We start from the raw sequence: 22,812 nt of genomic DNA on the forward strand, positions 1-22,812 counted from the left end.
ACCCGGACGTATGCCGCCTTAAGTTAAATAAATAAATTGTTGTTTGATTTCATGTGAAACTTCCGCAGTCCTTGCGTTAACTACGGATGGGACGCAGCAAGCCCGATACCAGCAAGGTGAGCTATCGGTAAAAAATTCCCAAGCATTTCCCCGAGGGTGAACATGGTCAAGTGCGAATGCATGGGGTGATGCTAAGAGGGGTATTTATTAATTCGTACTATTATATTTATTAATCACACTATGGTGCCTTTATGGTGTAATGGTTCCTGGGAATCGCACTTTGATCACACAGGGTAGTTTACGTTAACTCACTGGCGAATGCCAACGGATTTTAACTTTTCTCCCCCTCATAGCATCACCCCGTGCCTTCGCACTTAACCATGTTCACCCTCGGGGAAATGCTTGGGAGTTTTATTACTGATGATGATGATTAAAGTGTAATTATTGAATTTAAGTGTTGTTTGTCATGAACCATTTGTACACAGATACATTATATGCGAAGTAATATATATTTACACTTCACGACGCGTCCAGAGGAGCAAAGTCCAGGGCTCTCACCCTCTCCCGCGCGGCACGTTCACTGGCTCGAACGGCTTCGGGAACGTCCACTCGCCGTTGACGATTGCGAGCGGCGTCTTGACGCCGGCCTTCATCGCCCTTCTCCGCCTGATGCTTGCGTTGTCGTTCCGCTTCTTGGGCCGCGTTCGCGGCTCGATGCTGACGCCTCATCTCGGCCTGGCGAGCGCGCAGTTCACCATCCGCTGCACGCTTCGCCCGCTTGTCCTCGGCCTCGTGAGCGCGAAGTTCGGCATCATCTGCACGCTTTGCCCGCTTGTCCTCGGCCTCGCGAGCGCACAGTTTGGCATCCGCTGCACGCTTCGCCCGCTTGCACTCGGCCTCGCGAGCACGCAGTTCGGCATCCGCTGCACGCTTCGCCCGCTTACGTTCGGTCTCACGAGCCCTTCGCAGCGCCGCCTTGTCTTCCAACGTCGGCGAAACCACCACGGTACCGTCACCTCCAACGACGGGTGCAGTGCTGGCATTCGGTTGTACTGCATTCGTTGTTGATGGTAGCGTTTCCTCCGGGACATCCATCGCACGACCCGGAGAAGCGAGCGGAGGAGCGAGCGAAGGGGGAGGGGGTATAAGGCGCGTTACTGACACCGTTATCAGCGTTGCGTCCGTGGCTTATTTGGTAGAGCGTCGCGCTGCGGCCCGCCAAGTCCTCTTTCTTTTAAAAATAGAGAGAAGACTGCGGACGCCGCTGACGGCGGTGGATGGTTTGGGGTCGCTTATAAAGTGTATTCACCTTTGAAATATTCAAAGAAACAGGGCTGTTTTACACTATGGGGATCGCACTGCTTGATAGACAAGCAACCTGAAACGATAGGCATTTTTTTTCTTCTCCGTATTCATAAGCATTTAGGGCAATGAAGAAGTACGGGCAGCAGCAGGGATACGCCATAAAAAAGGTGTGATAACGTGCCCGCGTGCGTCAACGTCTTCGCTGTTTTCGTCTGCCTCTCAGCTTGGCTGCTGCTAGGTAAGAACGCCATCAATATTACTTCCAAGTGCGTATTGCATTTGTCACTGAAGCCTTAACCTAACATTTCTGGCATTGTGCTGCTCAGCGCAGAGATCTTCTTGTGCTTTTTTACTTCGCCTACTGTTTTCGTGAATGGTTTCGCAGCAAATATAACTATTTGAAATGCTTCGCAGCGTGTTTGCGAGAAGATTGTTTCTTGGCCCAAGAAATTGAGTTGCCGCTCGCGTTGTTAGGTGTTTTTTTTTTGTGCCACTATATATGTATTTGAATTCATTGCATGAGTGAGATTTTGTGAAAAGTGCAGTTATGCTCAATATCATTATCTGAAACGTTAGCAAATTGCTTAAAGCTCTAACGAGCGCAATAAGAGAGAAGTGGTCAATCTAGAAAAAAAAATGTGTGTTAGCTAAAGCTGGGACGTAACCTTTGAGTAAATACTTCTGCCTTGTTAACGGCTTGCATGACACTTAACATTGCTTTGCGTTCGCTGCGGCAATTGCTTGTGACTGTTTTTCGCGAAACAGCGATGTAAAGTGTGTAGGAGAAAATTAGTGAGAAGGGGGGAAAGAATACGTAGCAACATTCTTCCTTTTTCGGTTCATTCCGGAGTCTAGTGCTGAGGCAACTACTGCCGTTTCGCGTTGTGAACAGTATGTTTAGTTGTGCGCGTTCATTGCAGTTACAAACTGCTGCAGCTCTTCTTATATTGTTGCCTATATGTTTATTTCTGATGTGTAAATTATAATCATGATATGGCAGCTGTATTTTAGCCTCTCGCAGTGCAATGAACCTCTCTTTGTGCCTGCGTTTGTCGAACATCAACAAAGTGTACATGTACTTACCAAGAATATCACTTGAAAATAAAAGTTATCACTCCTCCAATGATTCTCATGTTTAAATTACAATGTGTGCACAGACACACATTGGCATCGTGTGCTTGCCGCTTTAGTGGTGCAGCTTACACGAAAACTCATCGATGCATGCGAACGACGCGTTAGAAAAATAAAGTATGGACTCGGAGACAAGACGCATGTAAAATTGGTCGCGGTGGCTGTATAATATTCTTAGTCAGTACAAAATGTTTTTCGAAAAATCATTTTCTCAGGTCTTCGATCTCTGAGGCTGCGAAAATTCCCTACGACCAATTGGAGCACTGCGAACCTAGGTCATCTAGAGTAAGGTCCTATATACAGTTACTCTAAAATCATCCGCAAGGGCCTATGGGAGTGTCCTCTCTATGGCTAAACTTTTTCGACTGTTTTTGGCTCTTCGTGCGGTGAAGCCAACGTGGCAGAGGAACTTTTAACTCGAGAAGTGCGCATAGATGGCGCATCACTGCAACGTGTGAGGTCAGACAGAAGTTGAGCCTTGTCGGGGTGATAAGATGCTAAACTTTTTGTACTGTTTCTTGGCGATTCCTGCGGTGAAGCTAACGTACCAGGAAAACTTTCAACTCGGAAAGTGCGCATACATGGCACATCGCTGCAAGGTGTGACGTCAGGCGAAAGTTTATCTTTATCAGATGTGATAAGAGGGTAAACCTTTTCGACCGTTTTTTGGCCATTCGTGCGGTGAAGCCAACGTACCAGGGGAACTCTCAACCCGGATAGTGCGCATATATAGATGGCACTTCGCTGCAAGGTGTGACGTCATACAAAAGTTGAGCCTTAGCGGGGGTGATAAGGGGCTAAACATTTTTGACTGTTTTTCAGCCAATGGACTTGCTAGAAGTTTGTAGCAGACTCAACACCACGACACAAGTTTACCGTGACCTGCACGCCTAGACTAACAACCCGTCTGCGTGTGTCATCTGCTGTATCCATGCGTGCCCTCTCCTTCCATGGGACCGCGGCTCGACGCCGAAGTGACACGCCACGGACGCGTTGTGACACGTCGGCTTGTGTAAGGCAAAAGAAGAAAAAAGATTCAACTGTGCCTCCAAGGCAAGGCAAGGGAACAACGGTAAATGTGCCAAACCGCGCCTTGTTGACATTGATACTCGATAGTAGCGCGCAAAGATTGATGAAATTTTATGCAAATATTTACACCTTCATTGGAATATCAGTGAAGGGCCACAGCGCACTTATGTACAATCAGGTGAAGCGTTAATTCTGAAGGTCTTTTTTTATTTGTGGGAAGGAACAACTACGGTTAATTTAGAGGGGTTAGGGAGGCTGGGAACTTATCCGATAAGTTTCGAATGATTGCTCTTGAGGGGTGGGGTGTTACAGAGGGGGCAGACAGTAATATTAGGCAGGCTGCTGCCCCCCTTTCCCCTTCTAACCAATTGCCATTAACTATGAGAGGCCAAACTTACCGTTGCAAAAGTAATTACTGCTGTCAATGCGATACTCAGCTGTCGATTCAAAGTAGGGAGCTGCATCTGATTCTTCAGTTTAGACTTGCCCACTGAACATCAGTATTCGAAGATGTATAATCAGATTTTTGGATAGGTAGAGAAATGGACACTTCCTCAGAAGGAAGAGTACAGGACAAGAAAAACTTTAATCTATTCGTAAAACAAGACTCGCAGGCAGAGCACAATTATTGAATAATGATTGCTGGGAAAGACATGTGGACAAACAGTGTTGTCTAAGCCTCTTGTCATGACTCGTCAAAGCAACCCCAGCAGCACGCAGTGATCAACGTTCATCTCGTAGAAACTCCATATTCTGAACTCGTTTGGATTACCATCTCTTGAATGTGAAATTTTATTTTAGCAATGCATCGTTCTAATGTCTAACAGACTAATTCATTAACGACTCTCTCATACAGGGCAACTGTTTGCCACCTTGACTGGTACTGCAACCGCTCTTGTGCAGAGATGTGCCCAACCAGTTGAACACCAGAAAACTTAAGAAAGGTAACATAACACGCAATGTAGATTTTATTTGAACAAGTTGCAGAGACCAAAATTTATTTTTGAAGCGAAAACTATAAAGTCCATCATGACAGCACAAGCAATTTCACAAAAAATGCAGTTTGGGAAGCTTCAAGTATAGTGTGAACTCAAATAAAGTAGCTACATGGGAATCGACACTTAACTAGCCGAAGACAACATGTAGTAGCACTACGTATTAGAATAAACAATATACTGCTTACCAATAGATAATCTCAATCAAACAAACCTTGTAGTGACAATAGGTGTTAGCCAAATAAAGGAAAAAAGTACAAGTATTGTGGAGGCCTAAACGATTTTGTAAATGTGGATCAGTACTAGCAGAAAAGAACTATATACAGCAGAGGAGCAAACAACCTAGTGATTCCACACAACCCTCAATATTTCAAATCCCAATTTCCCTGAATGGCGTGGCACTGAGAAAGGCATGGAACAAAGCTTTGTATCCTACTAAGCTTACAGTTACAATTTTAGAAGTCCGCGGCATTTTCTCTTTAAACGCAAAGTCCGAAGCCTGCACCGATGGGCATGCCCCCCCCCCCCCCCAGGAAAACTTCAGAAGCCTCACTGCCAGTGACCTCTCTATTCGAAAACATTGTCAAGTGCATGGCCAGGACTTTAGCCACCTATTTAGACACTTCTTTTGTCACCAAGTGACCGGCTGCCATGCTTCAATTATCTGGTGGGTCTCTCCAGATATATAAAGGTTGCCTTGCTATAGTGATTAACATATATTTACGAAAAGAATACATTGAATACATTTGTCTTTCTTGGAAGAACACATGGTTCCCACATATCGCCAGTAAAAAACCAATATGGCAAAAAATTGAAGAACATTCAAAATGTGTTATGTACTTGCGATACCCTGATGAGAAGTCTATCAAATTAACATTCTAGAACTTCACAGAAACAAACAGCATTCACTCATGGAGTACAAAACAGAGTTTCTCCGTCACACTGGTTATTGTGCACTAGCTCTGCATACGTTTTCTACCATAGCATAGAGAATAACCATATAGTTACAGAAAAAAAATGTGCAAGCATTGCACGTCATGCACACCAAAACGGACTCCCATCAGACCACAAGTTTTTGTTTGCCAGAATTATGGGTCGCCCCCCCATACCCCTTCAGTCATCACATTGTGCGCTTTTTGCCATAGTGATGCTCTTAGATGTTCCCCGACAGGGCGAAGCAAGACCAAAGTATGCAAAGTTGAATGCCCAGTTGGAAAGGATATACTACCAGCAACAACAGACTGCAGGACGTAACGGGTACTCATATGAAATCTTGAACCATGAGCAGGTGGCCGAGTGTTGCCACTGAACCGAATACTGATGCTCCAGACGCCCTTTAAAAAGGACAAACAGATTTCAAAGAAGTCAAGACTCGATCTTCATTACGCAGCAATTGGCCATGCTTTAGCTGAACTGCCTATAGGACAAAGAAGAACATGTTGGGCACGTCCGCACAATACCCTCGAGACTGAACCAAAGAAGAGCCAAGTTGAATTGTGAATGGGTGAAATGGAAGAAAGTGTCGGCCAAGATTCGCAACCAACACAAGTGCATGCACACACGAAAAGAAAAAGCCTCTCTGCTGCACTCATTGATAGATGAATGGGCAATGTTGCCCAGCTTTTCATGCAGTGTAGAGCAAAAGAGCATCACTATTCCACTAAATTACACCATGTTAATGAATGCCTCCATGGCTCACAAAAACACCCACTTTGGTCAATGAAACTCACTGCAGTTGTATATGGTGGCAAAATACAGGCATCAGGGTGGAACGTGGCGCCAAATGTTGCGCACTTGCATAACTTAATATTATGGGTTCAATATTTTAAACATAAGCACTAAAACGCTAAATTCCTTTAATGGCAACTAAACAGCATATCATTTTCAGGTGCGATAGATTCTGCAAGCCTCGGGACCACTCTTCTAACAGATCTTTACGATTGTAGGCAATGTATCACCGACGTGAAGGCGTTACGCAGCACTTTATGGGCAGCTGGCAGCCCAGCGCAACTCCAGAGAACGCTGGTAAGTGTCGCGGGGGCAATCGAGATGCAGTCCGTCATGCAATAGTCATCCACTAACGGTCACAGTGGAGGGGCGGCTAACAGCAACGCCAGAAAGCGCTCGCAAAAAGTGAGGACCAAAGGGAGGCCACATCACTAGGTTTTCTTGCATGATGTATTCCCTATAGGACAACCAAGAGGCAGGAACGAGAATGTGAACCCTTGTGAATCAAGGTTTACGCCACGGCAGCAGGGCAGGGGATGTCTTGAAGATTGTCTTGCCCATCCGAGAGGCCCAGGCCGGGTAACAAAGGCAGTGCGGGTTTGGATGCAGCATCGATCGATGGGATAGAAGGTAGTAGAGCTGCAAAGACTTCAAGATTCCACGATTAGATGTCGTGTCGATAGACAAGGTACACACAGCAATGCAAGTTCGCGGGGGCACACACTACCTGAGAACACCATACTTGGCCTAGGAATACACGATAGATTGAGATTTTTTTTGTCTACAATTGGTAGTGCATCAGAAGCGATACTGAAAGGTTGGTTGATTGATTGATATGTCGGGTGTAGCGTCCCAAAACCACCACATAATTATGAGAGACGCCGTAGTGGAGGGCTCCATGCTTCTTTTACGTGCACCCAAACATGAGCACACGGGCCTACAGCACTTTCGCCTCCATCAAAAATGCAGCCGCCGCAGCCGGGATTCGATCCAGCACCTGTGGGTCAGCAGCCGAGTACCTTAGCCACTAGACCACCGCGCTGGGGTGATACTACAAGGTTGTGAGTTCGAATTGCACCGATTTCATTCACTTTATTTCGCTTCAATTTACATCACAATTATTATATACACAACAGCTAAAGACAACAATATTGTCCAGGCTTTCATTGCGGAAATATTTTTCGTTTTGGTCATGTCTAAGAAAGAGATAAGCCTCTGTAAAACTTTATGCTGACAGACATGCTTTTTAATATTGATAAGTAGCACAGTTTGCCGACCATGAAGTTCTTACAACGTTTTAACAAAACTTGTTAGGCTGGTTGGTGCATGTTGCAAGAAAGTTATGACGCAAACCACTCAAGAACGATTGACGAAACAATGACCCTCTTTCCTTTCGCCAGTTCCCCCCCGGTGGTTCATGTTTTCTAATTTTTTTGTGACTGTGACCAACCCATCCATAGAGTTGGCTAAGAATAACTATACAGGACTCTGGCATTACGATGGTTCAGCGACCATGGGAATTATGGGTAGTACACGGATTTGCCTAGTCTTCGTATTTGCGGGCAGTGAATCACACTTGTGGCTTCGTTTATTGCTGTGTTTAGTTTTTTTTTTCAAAGAAAAGAACGAACCCTTTTGAACTTAACCCGATCTGAAATGGTAAGTTCAAAGAAATGAGAATGGTGAAGCGCAACGGCTCAACATTTGCTTATTTTTGTTTTGTGAGAAAACAGCTCCAAACCGCACGGACACACACGGAGCCAGAAGAACAAATATTAGTCATATCCGTGTGCTACCCATCATTCCCATGCTCGCTAAAGTGCGGTGCTTTGAAGATACCAGAGACACTAACGCCATATAGTGTATATTTAGGCAACTCACATTGCAAGGAAGGAAGTTTACCGTTATTCTGAGAAGACTACAGACTGTAAATATGAGTGAAAGGCAGGCGCGAATGTAGCGATTGTATCAGATTCATTGCCAAATTAAAGCGATGTTGGTACACTTAGTAGTACCATAGTTCGCCAAAACTTTCGCCAACAGGCTGAGCCAATCTCTATAATGAAAGTACTATACGAACTTTTCTCCCACCTTTGCTAGATTAAGAAATCTGTACACTTTTGAGTGATGCAGTCAACCGACTAAACGTGACCAATTAGATGTCTCGTTATATATAGCTCTGTTAAAGTTTTTTTTTTAGTTTTAGCGTGGACAAAACTAAGAATTGCAGTATGCACGACACTTAGAGATAACAGTAATTTAACTGTAAGTCCCGCTGCTAAAAGGAGTGTTGACTAACGAAAGTGCTCGCATAAACATTATGCCAACGAGGCACCAACTCAAGATTGCTTAATCCACGACAGCTGCGCTTTACCCTTGGTACTCAGTGTAGTACATATGCCCACGCAAGTCACTACGGATCTTCAAGGAAACGTCAGTAAGAACGCAAGGGGCGCTAGCGTGGAGAAGGACAGCCTGCTGAAGAAGGGCCGTATGAAGAACTGACTGGCGGAATCGTTCCTTCTATGTGTCAGGTGCTACCTTCTGCAACTTCTTGCGCACGTGCGGACACAGATCAGAAGGTATAGTCTTGAGAACCCCACGACCTCAAGCATCAGGAAAAGTCAGTTGACTGTGGTAGGAGATTGATCTACACACATACCACCATCACGTGAGAAGAGCCACGTCGGGCAGACGGAGCGCTGCTTAAATTAGAGCTTATTCGGCCACAGAGTTCCTTCGAATAAACCACCATATCCGACCATTACGCTGCATTGCAGGTACTGCGGCTGCATGTCTAGGTTGACGGAAGCAAGTGCTAGCAAGATTTAAGAAAAAAAAACGAAGCAAGAAATTAAAGATGCGTTCTATATCTACAGAGGTGGTGATGCGTGTGTCGCGAGGCAATCGATAGTATTACTCCATTTCGAAGCTGATTACCAAGTCCTTGTCACTAAAATACTTCCCGTTCTCCTTTTCCGTGGCTGGTTCCTTGAGGATATATTTGTGTATATCCATCTTTAAAGAAATGCTTTAGGAAGGAAGCTTAGGCCTTGAATAATGAGTGGTATTTTCGCCAAGTCCGGAAGTTCCGGACTTTGCCATTTGAAGAAGCCGCCTTTTTTTATAAACATACTCGGGGGGCTTTCCTGATCGAAATTTGTTAAACAAATTGTTCGGTCCCGCCTTTCAACTTGGTGTTCGTCAAAAGCTGCCAGAAACCTCCTTTTCCACTCGTTCCATGTGTCGGTCTTGTGTCCACCGTAGTGAAGCTCGTACCACCTTCGAACCAGTCCGGTAAGAAACGGACGCAAGTTCCTGATGCGCTCTCTGGATTCTTGCCACGAGTTGTTCTTACATGCGTGCTCGTAGAACTTGCTCCAGGTGCCCGGTCTTGTGCTTTCACCATCGAACGGATCAGGATTTGCTATCTCCTTGTTGGGTCTTTGCTGTGTCTGGACGACGGCAAGAAGACTTTCCATATGCATAGCTGCTCTCACTCTGTGTACTGCTGCTGACGGTAGATGATATCCATAAGGCATCAGCCAATGGATGATGGTTGATTGATTGATATGCGGGGTTTAACGTCCCAAAATCACCATATTTATGAAAGACGCCGTAGTAGAGGGCTCCGGAAACTTTGACCTCCTGGGGTTATTTGATGTGCACCCATATCTGAGCACACGGGCCTACAACGTTTCCGCCTCCATCGGAAATGCAGCCGCCGCAGCCGGGATTCGATCCCGTCACCTGCGGGTCAGCAGCCGAGTACCTTATTCACTAGACCACCGCGGTGGCGCCATCAGCCAACGGAACAATCTCTTTAGCGGTGAAGCTCCTTAAGGCATGGGTCATGCGTCTCCTGCATGTAGTAGCCACCTCTCGTTTTAGTCTTTGGAATGTCCGCTGAATGGTGGTACCTTATGATGAGTATATGATGAAAAGAAAAGATGCGATATGGCGGTACATGGCGTGTTCACTAAATGAACGGACGGACAGCCAGACGTACATACATACATACAGACGGACATATAGACATACAGACACAAACAGATGGACGGACGGACGCAGCCAGCGGGTGATTCAGGGGTCGCCGATAACACCCTTCGAAGCTTCTCCCCCCTCATCACCATTCACTCCGTAGATATGCTGCGACTTTTTTTTTGCTTGGCTGAATTTCGGACGGTTCCAAAAGTGGCCACATAAAATATTTTTGAATGTTGGCGTACTTACGTTTCAGCTTCATTGATGTTTGGTGGCCGAGCTGATACAATGTCTTCCAGGCTTTCTGACAGACGAACTCACGCAATTCGGAAGTCGTGGTAGGCTCAGGTAATTCATACGTGTTTCATCCACTTCTTACGTCGAAAATACGGCCTGTCACTTGAATTTCGGGGTAAAGTAAAAGTTATCCACATAGTTCCGTTCTTAATCCTGTCGAAGATTGCGCCAATATAACATTCCAACACTGAGAGGGACAAAAGATTTTTATTCATTCCAACACTGACAGAGACAAAGGATTTTTATTCATTCTCTTTCCCAGTTACCCACCAATGCAGTTCGTCGTTGTTAGGTCGCTACATTATATAATGAAGCGGAGTTTCTAATCTGCACCACAATTTACAACTACAGAAGTGTAAGCATTGTGGTCTATGCTAAATGCAGTCACTGTGGTTTTCGTCGTAGTGCTTATCGGTTCAGTGTCGTAGCTCTAAATCAACTGGCTGCAAGCGCCGTGAAAAGTCAGCATGCTTACACACAGCTAGGCGTAGGTGAACCAAGTCAAAGATTGCATACGAAGTTTTGAAACCTGGTTCCAATTGTCTGAAAGGGGCCCTGACACTGTAAGCAAAGAATTTCTGCTTTTAAGAAAAAATATCGACATATATTCTGTTGCGCTTGTATATATAGGAAGATTGTATTGAAAAATAATGCTTCAGAGCAAGATAAGCGCTGATGTTGCTGGATATAAATCTCTACAGCCACTGGCAACCACCATTGGTCATAGTTTCATTGATATGTGGGATTTCAACGTCCCAAAACCACCATATGAATATAAGAGACGCCGTAGTGGAGGGCTCCGGAAATTTCGACCACCAGGGGTTCTTTAACGGGCACACAAATCTGAGCACACGGGCCTACAACATTTCCGTCTCCATCGGAAATGCAGCTGCCGCAGCCGGGATTCGATCCCGCGACCTGGCGGTCAGCAGCCGAGTACGTTAGCCACTAGACCACCGCGGCGGAACCATTTGTCATGGCTTGTGTGGCGTGCTGCACGGAACCGTGCCGTCGTCTTCAAGCTTAGTTGAAGCAGCCGCAGTGTCCCGGCCCCACTTAACAAAAGGTATGCGGTGCAAACCGATATCGAGAAATAAGAGAACACCATATAAGAATCGGACACCTTGTCCCGGTTACTCTTTCTTTGGTCTCACTTTGCGCCACATATTTTGCAAAGCTGCACCAGCCCGCCCAACATTTTACACTCTGCTAAAGCACATTCACATAGTCATTTACCGTATTGCTCGAAGAGGCTCACGCGAGACAGCGTTGAGGGGATTTCAACCAGGAAGACCACTTCAGCGCCAGCCGGGAAGTGCTAGGAAGCTACGCAGGTGTCAACTTTCCTGACACAAATGCGGACTGTAGTAGGGGGCACTGGATTAGGACCTGTAATGACATTCGAGCCCCTCAACTGGTACTCTTCAATATGCACAATGTACTATGAAAGTGAACACATGAGCATGTGATGACTAGCCTCGAACCCCATTAGACGATCTGATAGCCCTGCAACAAATAAAGTGAACAGGGAGACTTTTTTGTGAATAGTCACTCTGACCACGTGTCTCTTATCATCAGGGGCGGATCCAGCCACTCACTTCAGGGAGGGGTTGGGCGGTCGCGTTAGGTAACACCTAAGAGGGGGTCATGGTCAAGACTGTCTTTACTAGCAGAAAAACCGCTTCACCGCATAAATACTGCTAAAGTGTACGAGCTCGCAGTGGTTTCACTCATCTGTCCTAACTGGCGATGGGAAGTGGACTACGAGCACCGACGTGTGAGGGGGAGGGGCTGACACAGACTTTGAGAGGGTGGCGATCACCCCTACCGCCCCCCCCCCCTGGATCTGCCACTGTTTACAATGCGGAAAACGTGACAAGAGCTTGATATTGCACCACCCTGCACAGCACTTAAGCGCAACAAGCTGTTGCTTTTTGAAGTATGCATCGCTGTATCACAACGCTGTCGCGTGAACACACCAGAGCTCTGCGCCATTTTGCGCAGGCCTATTGACAGCCCACTGCCACGTTTCGTTAGGCACACGTGCTTTATACTCGCGAATGGCCCGTGAATGCGATATGTAATTACCTGCGTTTTTTTTTTTTGCTAGAGAGGCGGGCGTGTCGTCATTTAGCGAAACCACAGCACCCTTCACAGTGTATTTCCGACAGCGGCCACCATGAATATGTATGCATACGCTTTGACGATTGACATGTGGCCGCATGTTTCCGCTCGCACCACCAGCCATAGCACTTTCATTAGTACAAGTTTACAGCGTACAGTCGCTCGCAAGAAGTTACCAAGCAGCCAATGAAGGCCAGATGTCTTGCCTGAATAAGATATACACTCCTGACAGCGAACGAACTTTCTTCCCAGCACTTGAACACCAGCTTCAGGACTTGTACGAACCAGCGCCGGAACGCCATGGCAGCCAACTCGCATTGAGCGTATCGCTAAGGCCACCAGAAACTGTAAGGCAGATGAGGGGAACTTTTGAAAGAAAATCTGAAAAACGTGGTCCAGGCACACCACGTACCAATGCCTACTGCAAGGCCCACAGGTGATCCATTCAAAATGTCCAATGTGAGTACAATTGAAGACAAGACTTGAAGACCAAACAGGAGGGCAAGCGTGACGGTAGAAAAAAATTGGGAGACCCTCAAGCTTCGCCTTTAGGAGTTGAACGCGATAGCGATATTCTTTCCCTAGTGTGTACTGAGCTAAAAATGGCTTGTGTCAGTGAAGCTTTCGCATACGGCTGCTTTCTGTGTAATGCATGGGCAATATGCTTTAAACCAGGGACAACTGTGCTCGTCAAATCTTTCCGAGTTTGCTATGGACACCCTGCGTGGGCTTAAGGTAAAAGGCGCAGTAACGTGTGTGCCTTTTGTAGTGAGTGGCCGGCTTTAAACCATCAAGTCATCATGATTACATGCATCATAACCTCGATATTACATGCCTTTGAAGCATGTACACAGGACGGGTCTGATTGTAAAGTATGCAAGTTACTTTTCCTGCATTTACAAGCAGAGGAAGTTAAAAATGCTGCTTGGGAGAGTTGGTTCATGATTACGACATCTATAGATATACCAGCGCAAACAAAGACGGAATATACAGAAAGGACACAGGCACACAGCTCTGTACATGTATTATTTCGACCGCGGGGCCTTTTTGTGGACACGCGTCGAAACAAAGATAACTCGAAGAAAAGGAGCGAAGACAACCGCGTGATAACTGTTTGCAAAAAATATAATCAACAGAAGGTAACTGCGCAGTCTTTGATTGATATGTGAGGTTTAACGTCCCAAAACCATCATATGATTATGAGAGACGCCGTAGTGGAGGGCTCCGGATATTTCGACCACCTGGGGTTCTTTAACGTGCACTCAAGTCTGAGCACATGGGCATACAACATTTCCTCCTCCATTGGAAATGCAGCCACCACAGCCGAAATTTGATCCCGCGACATGCAGGTAAAAAAATTCCTAAAAGTAATTGGGGCAAACACGTTAAATCTAGAGAAGCCAAGGCAGCACACATACGAAAGATAAAAAAATCTGTAAACTTTAAAAGCTAAAATGAAATATGAGAAAAGTGTGAAAAACGGTTTAAAACTATTGAAAAGGCAAGCGCTAGAGGTATCTTAATTTTTTATTTGAGAGGGAAATGGAAGGCCTGCTTACACATTTGTCCCCAGCCTCTGAATTTCGGCTGTCTCTAAAATCTCTCTAATAAGCTATTCACCGCGCCTGGCCGCAGTCTCAGCAGCGCACCGGTAAATGCATCGCACAGGTTGTCACAAATCCTCAAAAAGATAGCCACTCGTTGCGACATCAGGGTAGCATTTTCAATCTCTGAAAATGCTCCCCAGGTTGTGCCGAGTGGTGAACGCTCTCATTGGGAACAAAGACGTACGTACATGTGCGAAACAAGGCATCGCCATCCTTTTGTGTCGTGTGATCAAGGAGTTGTGTACTCCACGCTACTCTCATGCGGCAAGTACTATGTTGGCAAACGGGCAGGTGCCTTAAGAGCACAAGCTGAACCTGTCAGCCGTTGCCTGCAGTCATTTAGCTATGCACTGTCGAGACTGTGGCTGCTCCATTCGCCTTGGCTTCTCTACTTTAACGTGTTGGTTTTAGGATGCATGCATGCGTGGGTGCATAGACGGACGGAGGGACGGACGAAGGGAGGGACGGACGGACAGAGGGACGGAAGAACTTTATCTGGTCCTTCGGAACGTGCTTTAGCACGTTGCGGGTCACTCTCATGTCAGAACAGAAAGACCAAGTCTCTCTGCTGCGTCGCGGGCCCGGTGGACTATTTTTTAGTCTTCTTTCATGTGGCAATGGAAAGGACCTACGGCCTAACTGAAGGTAGGCCACAGGCAACCTCTTTTCGCATGCTTCAGACGGAAACATACCCTAGCAACGTAACCTATAGCCATTACTACGATATTTCAGAACTTTGTCCGGAATGCCACAATCGCAGTGATTTTAACCACATGCTCTGGAGGTGCCCCTCTGAGGGGCACCTCCAGAAAAATGAGGAATTTTTCGAAAATTGCTTTCATTTAATGCTCACGAGTCCGGCTCTCATACAACAACTCAAGGCTGTCCAGAAGGCCCACGAGGCGGCGGTGAGGCTAGGCCTCGCGGTCCCTACGTGGGAGCGGCCCGCGATCCTGCATTATAAAACGGGGGTGGAATCCTTCAGAACCCCAATAAAAGTTTTTATCCATCCATCCATCGCTTCTTTCATAATCAAGGAGTACCTTGTGGCGTGAGAATTCAGAGTGCGCGGTTACCTTTGGTTGATTATCTTCCTGTGGTTTCGACGCGTGTCTACGAAAATGCCCCGTGTTCGAAATAATAAATCGGTTGCGAATTCAGTGCTGTGTGTGTGCGAATCCTTTCTAGATGTTCCGTCTTTGTTTGCGCTGGTAAAACTATCGCAATCAGAGGAAGTGACTTTCACTTTATGATCAAGGCGACACGTGGCTCTGTGGTAGAACAACCGCTTGCCACGCAAACGACCCGCGTTCGATCCAATATTTTACACGCAATTTATTCTTTATTTCATTTGAATCGTTCTCGATTGGTCGGTCACGCATAAGAAGATTTTTCGCTCACAACTAACGACGCCACTGCAGACACGGGAATTTCTGCGAAACGAGCTCTAACTCTATCGCGTAAATAGAAAAGAGCCGTGGAAGGACAGAAACTGCAATACAGTAACAGGGACTTACATGTGGACCCGAGAGATAAAGAATAAGAAAAACTAACCCTCTGCTTCCATCGCGGCATGAACACTACTCAAGGCCTGAAACTGCGAATTCGATTTTATGGAGGTTAGCCAGCACGGAAGTCATGAAGCAGTTAACTCTGCGCACTATCTTGCATCCACAAAAACCACGTTCCGCATCCTTTAATCTGCACCGAAATCTAGGTATACAGTATTACGAATTGGAATTTGAGGTTAAGCAATCAATGGCTTATTTCCAGGTTTAACAGCTACCTTTAGCAGTCGCATTTGCATATACTTAGCAAACAGTACATAGTCCCAAAAAATGACGTTTGAAATCGCAACTTTGGTACACTGATGTTGCAAGAGTTCACCTAAATGAAAATAGTCATCATTTCAAGCTTAGAAAGAAGGCGGAGATCGGCCTTGCACTTCTTGCAGGGGGGAAAACTTTGGTATACTGCGATTCGAAAAGAACAATTCTGTCCTTCGGAACAGGGAGCATATCCCCGACAGTCGGAAGAATACTCGGTAGCCAACACCTCACCCCGCACTACATCAATTGGTTCCCGGCACATATGGGACCATTGGAAGGGCCGCTACCCAGCCTCAACGAGACAGCACACGAAACAGCAGGAGTCCTAAATAAATAACTCACCGCGCGAGCCCGGATTCCCTCTCGGCAGGATGATACAGCTAGTTTAGCTCACATGCTCTAGGGTTGCCCCCTCGCACCTGGGGTCAAGATCACAAAGGAAAAGTGGGACCGAGCTCTACGCAGCTCGATCCTTGAAGCACAGCTCAGGGTTGTCCATCGGGCCCGAGACACGCCGGAGGGGCAAGGTCTCTCTGTCCGGACGTGGGCACGTCTCGCTGCGCGCTAAACGCACGCACCGAAGGACCATAATAAAATTATTCATCCATACATTCAAGCACAATGCAGTAAAACACTTTAGATAATAAAACACTAAAACTGGTGTAGAGGTGTCGCACCACCTTAGTGTACAACTTGTACTTACGAGATATGCCGTTCGGCAGGCAACAGGCTCGAACCCGGAAAAACGCGGAATCAACTTTCGCCAGGAACGAAAGTCTACAAGCCGAAACACCGGAATAGCTGCTGTCGACCATTCACATGGCAAGAGGACTGTTTTTCGACTTGCATGAACTGATGTAGGGCAGCGTGGGGTCAAGGAGTCACGCGCATTGGTGCAGGACACCCACAACATTGCGCATGGTCGTTGAGCAAGATGCAGCACTCTTCATACACCTCATCTTCTCAAACAAATGAGAATATGAAGAACACCGATCATGCCACCTAAAACGAATGGGGTGATCGTTAAAAGGCTGAAGCGCACAGAGAAAGCACGACGGATATAATACTGCAGTTCTGAAGACAGAACAGAAGAGATTAGATTCGCATGCCCCGTTTTTCCAGTACTATAGTGCCATTTAAAACAAAGAACCTACTAGCCAAAAAAAAAATACTTTTTAAAGCATGATAGGGACCCACCTTCAACAGTGCTCTAGAAAGAATTTTTGTAGCACGAGACGACATACGAAAACGGGAAGGGATAGACTGGCAGGAAATAACGCTACTAGCAACAGCATGTTTATTTTCGAACACCAAGCCGTTTTTAAGCCATAATCGTCAAGCAGACAGATAAGTAGGTGGATTCATTCAGACAACAACGCGACAATGCGACCTACATGAGAGAAAAAAGAAAAAAAACATAACAGACAAAACCAGGTAACACCGCGTACGAAGGAACCCCAGCTTCATGAGTGACAATGCTTACTGATGCAAACATTGCCTAGAGCGTCAATGAGTTCGGCTTCTACTGTCAAACGAGTCATCTCATCTTTATGTCCACCAACAATGATTGTATTCTGGAACAAAGGTCAGCAACCACATGCATGAGTGTGAATAGCTAGAAAGCCTTCATGCGGCAGTTTATTCGACTTGTAACTGTGCTCTCTCAGTTGCTCATTCAAAAGAGCAAAAGATGATTAAAGACAATGCGAATTAGTGCCGAGGTAAAGACAAATATTAGGCAGAAGGCGAAAATCCTAGGTGGTGTATGAAGAGGAAAAACACTTGTGGCTTGAAGAGCCGTGCCCTAGAATCAGTAGAGTCGTACGAGCCTACTCGTGCAAAAGAAATTCACAGAAAAATAAGGAAGGGCTGGTGTGTATATGAAAGGGCGAGGAGCAGTTGCCGACGTCGATCGGCCACCATTGGCGACAGCGTCGCGAAAGTAGCGACCTCCACGCTGCCACGCTTGTCGTTGGTGTTGACTGCGACCCTGGCTTTCTCCAACGCTTGGCGGTGATCACTGGGCAATCCGAAAAGGCAATGATGACGGCGCCCTTTCGTTGAATCTGCCAGGAAGGGCAGCGCGACTCGTCCGCTGGGCGGTTTGCGCCACTGGTAATGATGCGAGGGGATCTCGAGGAACACAATCCCATTTGATTGATATTTGGTGTTTAACGTCCCAAAACCACCATATGATTATGAGAGACGCCGTAGTCGAGATCTCCGAAAATTTCGACCACCTGGGGTTCTTTAACGTGCACCCAAATCTGAGCACACAGGCCTACAGCATTTCCGCCTCCATCAGAAATGCAGCCACTGCAGCCAGGATTCGATCCCGCGACCTGCGGGTGAGCAGCCGGGTACCTTAGCCACTATAGACAACCGCGGCGGAGCTCCCGTGGGGTATCTGCCACCGCAACTAAGGCAGCGCTCGTCCCGCGAGCAGGTGACCTGGCATGGCTGAAGCAGCCGCAGCTGGAGCACTGAATGGCCTGTGACAGACGACAGAGCGGACCGGCCTCTTGAGCTTCTACAGGTACACCTCCGGCGGAACAATGATGCCCTCAAAAATGTTCGTGAAATATGGTGGTTTTGGGACGTTAAACCTCACATATCAGAAATGTTCGTGAAACACCTGCCTCAGCGGACACAGGAGACGACAGGGACGGCAGAAACCAGGTTTGTCACGTTGTCGTCCATGTCGAGGTTTGCGTCGATGCCGTAGATGGTGCCGATGCTGGTGTTATCCACGAGACGTTTCCCCCTGACGTGGATCTCGCAGAGCCGGCCCACCTGAAAAAAAGTGCAGGGTTCGCGAAGAGTTGAATGCCCACACCGACGACGTTGCAGCGAAAATTGGCGCGCACGCACCGAGTAGACTGGAAACCAGACAGAAATACCGCGTTGGCATCGCGGGTTGCCATCGGAAAAATGACCCTCTTCCTAACAGGGCGAAATAAGATGGTGCCGCCACGCTCTCCGACTGCTGCAAGAATGGCCTGGAGCGGTGTCACAGGCACCGATGGTGTGTCAGAGCCCGGCTGAGGCGTGGTGTCGCAGCTCTCTCTTACTGCTGCAGAAGGAGACGGGGGTTGTGGTACGGGCACCGCTATGTCAGCGTCCGGTTGGAGATGGGGTGGGGTGAAAGCGTGGAAACGGAAGCTGGGCCTCTGACGTCTTCCCCGTCATACAGAATGTGTTGGACGTCGACGAGGCTGGTGTGCGATGCTACCATGAGGAACTAGAGGTGAAGGATATTTTCGCCTCGGTGTTGCTGCGAGAAACTAGTCCCTCGCTGGAAGCCACGGTCGCGGCAAAGGAGGAGGAAGGGCCGGTTGTCACCTTCCCCTTGCTCTGAGCCCGGGAGGGGTTGGCAGCGACATGGCTGCTGTTCTCCAGAGGCTGGGATTTGGTGCATGCAGGCATCGGTTGTGCCTGCTGTTGCTGCGTGGACGCCGATGTCGAGGTTACCGAGACGGCTTCCTGTTGATTCGCCTTTCGGTGACATCTGTAGCCCTTAAAAGGGCTGCGCGCAAAAGAGCGCAGAGCGATGGGAGCGCAAGAAAACACGTCCTTCCTTGAAAACACACTCGGCTCCACGCATTTCTCCCTGGAGCGGACATACTTATTTTCTTACACTAGCGTATTGTAGTTTAAGTGTAGCGATGTCGGATCCAAAAGAGTTAGCTGTCAGCCTTCGTATTGCCGCGCGGGGTCGTGATGTCAACGAAAGCAGCCGCCGCTGCGTTCATAAGTGAACATTTTATTTGGGCTAACCCGTGTTCTACAAGCAATGCACGCTGTAGTCTGCTAGCAGGGAACATCGCAGTGTCAGCCGTCCATTATCTGCCAGCCGCAAAGTGCGTCGGCATTTAGACATGTGCCATCGAAAACACCAGCGTTATCAGTAGCGGCCGCGTAAGTTTCAGAACAAACCTTAATGTACGCATCGTGCACGTGATCTCATTGGAAGGTTTTATGATTATCTAAATGGTCTGCAGTAATTCGGGCGCGGATTGCTCAAGGCAGCGTTACGCTCGTAATGACGCAGCAACAAAAATAGAAAAGAGTGCTTGCGGCATCATCATTACAGAATTACAAATTGTTGCTATTTCAGTCATCGCTTTCCTGGTGACACTGATGTTTTTCTCAGTTTATATGGCCAAAAACTCCCCGCAACGGTTGCTGAGAAACTGCTGAGTACAGCACGCGCTCGGTGGTTGCTCGGCAACGGTGCGGCGAGTTTTTTGCAACACCACTGCCGTCTTGATAGTTTGCCTAACTTCTTGGCTGTTAAAATATACAGAGAGTCGCATAATGAGGTATGCAGACGAACGCCACCTTAACAAGAATCATGCATTGTGTTCACCTGGCGCAAGGCTCATGAATGATCTGAAATACGAGTTTTGGTATGGACGCGGAATTTTATATCTTCCTTTGTGTAGCCCACGCGTGTTGTGTGGTCGCTGATAAAGCTCTTGACTAAATTTGGCGCTGCACGGGAAAATTGCCGTTTAGGCACGGCTTGACGTAGCAGGTCGATTGGCGCAGCATGGCGCAGTTGGTGCCACACTTTCACCCTTGGACCGCAAAATAACTAAATTGATTAACGAATACCGGCAAAGAAAACGAGCGATAAGAATGGCGTTGGTTTTTGAATGCGGGTGCGAGAGAAAGAAATAGAGCTGCACAGGTCATGCTATCAGAGGGACAGATTCGCTGCAATGGACACCAGGAGGTGGAAGGCATGGGGCAGCACTCTGTTAGGTCAAGCAATGAAGTTACAGTTCCAAACACGGAACCAAGTCCACTAGCACAGGAATGCGTGAATTCGAACTCGTTGAGCGAGCACACAGTGCTGCATTGGACGTAGTACAAGCTGATAATAAATTCAACAATTTGTCTTACAACGACACTTCCTGTAGTTCTAGAAGTTTCTACTGCTGTCTAGGCAAAAAATGGCAGCATATCCACGGGGTGAATGATGGAGAGTGGGGCGAAGCATCCGTCCGTCCATTCATTCTTGCTTCCGTCCGTCCATGCGTCCATCTGTGTGACCGTCCATGCGTTCGTCCATCCATCCATGCCGCCATCCATGTGTCCGTCCATGCATCTGTGTTTCCGTTCGTCCATCTACAGTCAACACTCCAAGTACCAGCATCTCGCATCAATTCATAATATATTTCGCATATAGAAGCACCGTCATCCAGCGGACATTCCAAGGACTAAACGAGAGGTGGCACACGCACACTTTCTTACGACTTGCACTTCGTGTCTACTTGCCACCTTTAACCACCTCGAGTTCATGGTATATACTAGTTCACTGTATTCATGGCACTGCGGCCCAACGCTCGCTAAACCTTTCTGAAACCAACGAGGTTACGCCCAGCGAGTATAACCTAGCAACCCTTTCTTCCAAGGAGGTTACGCCCAGTGAGTATAACCTAGCAACCCTGTCTTGTCAGATAGTGCTCAATGTACATGATAATGGCTGCTAATTGAGAATGAGAGACGGGATGATTTGGCTTTTAGTTAACGCACACGCTGCGAATTTTTTATTGCTCAACAACGCACAGGAGAAATCTCCCACCGGCACCACCTTGCAGGTCAAAGCATAAGACTGGTTACGCACTACGACTTCGACGTGGGACGAATGGGTGCCGCTTTAAGGAGCTTCACCCCCAAATTACTATTGCACATTGTAGTCCCGTGCTGCCCTTGATATCATCAGTCCTTTCACCATCCTTCCCACTTTGATATTGCGTTGTACAACACACTAAAAGCGCCAACGCCCGAAGCACGAACGAGCATTTCTCATTAATAACTGTAAAATTTCTTTGTGTATACTATATCTTGTGACCAGGAACAGACGCAAACGCCTAACTCGTGCTTGACTCAGATCAGATGCCTGCATTTAGCGAGACTGGAAGAAGCAGCGCTTGACACAGGACAGAGAACTACAAATTGTAAGCGCCCTGTCTATCGATCTATCACTTGCCCAGTACTGTCTGTTCTCATATTAACGATTTTCCGAAAATCTCAGTTAGGTGCACTCACACATGGGCAAAATACTTATACTAAATGTTTTCAAATAGCTAGATTTTCTTAGTGTGCTAACTATAGGTGAACACATAGGTGCTTCTCCCATAACAAAATATATGCACTTACTATTGCAGGCGATCATAACCATATCCTTCGCGTCTCAGCTCATATTAGCGCGAACCCTGCCGCGGTGTTCTAGCGGTTAAGGTACTCGGCTGCTGACCCGCAGGTCGCGAGATCGAATCCCGGCTGCGGCGGCTGTATTTCCGATGGAGGTGGAAATGCTGTAAGCCCGTGTGCTCAGAATTATGTGCACGTTAAAGAACCCCAGGCGGTCGGAATTTCCGGAGCCCTCCACTAAGGCGTCTCAAATAATCATAAGGTGGTTTTGGGACATTAAACACAACATGTCAATCAATCAATCATATTAGCCGTACGTTATAGCCCCCTAATCACTTATGGTGGGTGTTAGGTATACGAGCACACTTCCGACAATCCTATGGCAACTTTTTCAGGGACCGACGGCTGCGAATAAACCTGCCACAAGCAATATCGTTAGTTCAATCGATACTCTTGGAGATATGAGAAAGTGCTTACTCGAGGGAGTGCCGTGAGGATCATCCACCGGGTGATCTACTGTCTTTATGGAACAGGGTGTGGTGTGAAGACAGCCAGCGTTCCTATGGGGAAGAAAATGACTTCATTAGCGAATGCATTCAGTGACCTCACACAGCCATTGCA

General features: G+C 47.1%; 1 protein-coding gene across 3 annotated transcripts in view; it reads right to left on the reverse strand.

The window, feature by feature from the left end:
- Positions 1 to 445: 445 nt before the first annotated feature.
- Positions 446 to 22,812, reverse strand: part of LOC142776254 (uncharacterized) — a 35,181-nt gene continuing 12,814 nt past the window's right edge. For 2 of the 3 annotated variants that reach the window (XM_075879588.1, XM_075879589.1), the window contains exons 2-3: positions 22,669 to 22,751; positions 446 to 6,836 (exon numbers count right to left, since the gene is read on the reverse strand). In XM_075879588.1, coding sequence (XP_075735703.1) covers positions 520 to 1,095 — 576 coding nt within the window. In that variant the 5' untranslated portion in view covers positions 1,096 to 6,836; positions 22,669 to 22,751 and the 3' untranslated portion in view covers positions 446 to 519. Of the gene's footprint in view, positions 6,837 to 11,705; positions 12,939 to 22,668; positions 22,752 to 22,812 lie in introns of all 3 variants that reach the window. The other variant, XR_012887392.1, reaches the window with a different exon arrangement.

The sequence above is a fragment of the Rhipicephalus microplus genome, chromosome X (genome assembly GCF_043290135.1).
Source record: "Rhipicephalus microplus isolate Deutch F79 chromosome X, USDA_Rmic, whole genome shotgun sequence".
NCBI classification, from domain to species: domain Eukaryota; kingdom Metazoa; phylum Arthropoda; class Arachnida; order Ixodida; family Ixodidae; genus Rhipicephalus; species Rhipicephalus microplus.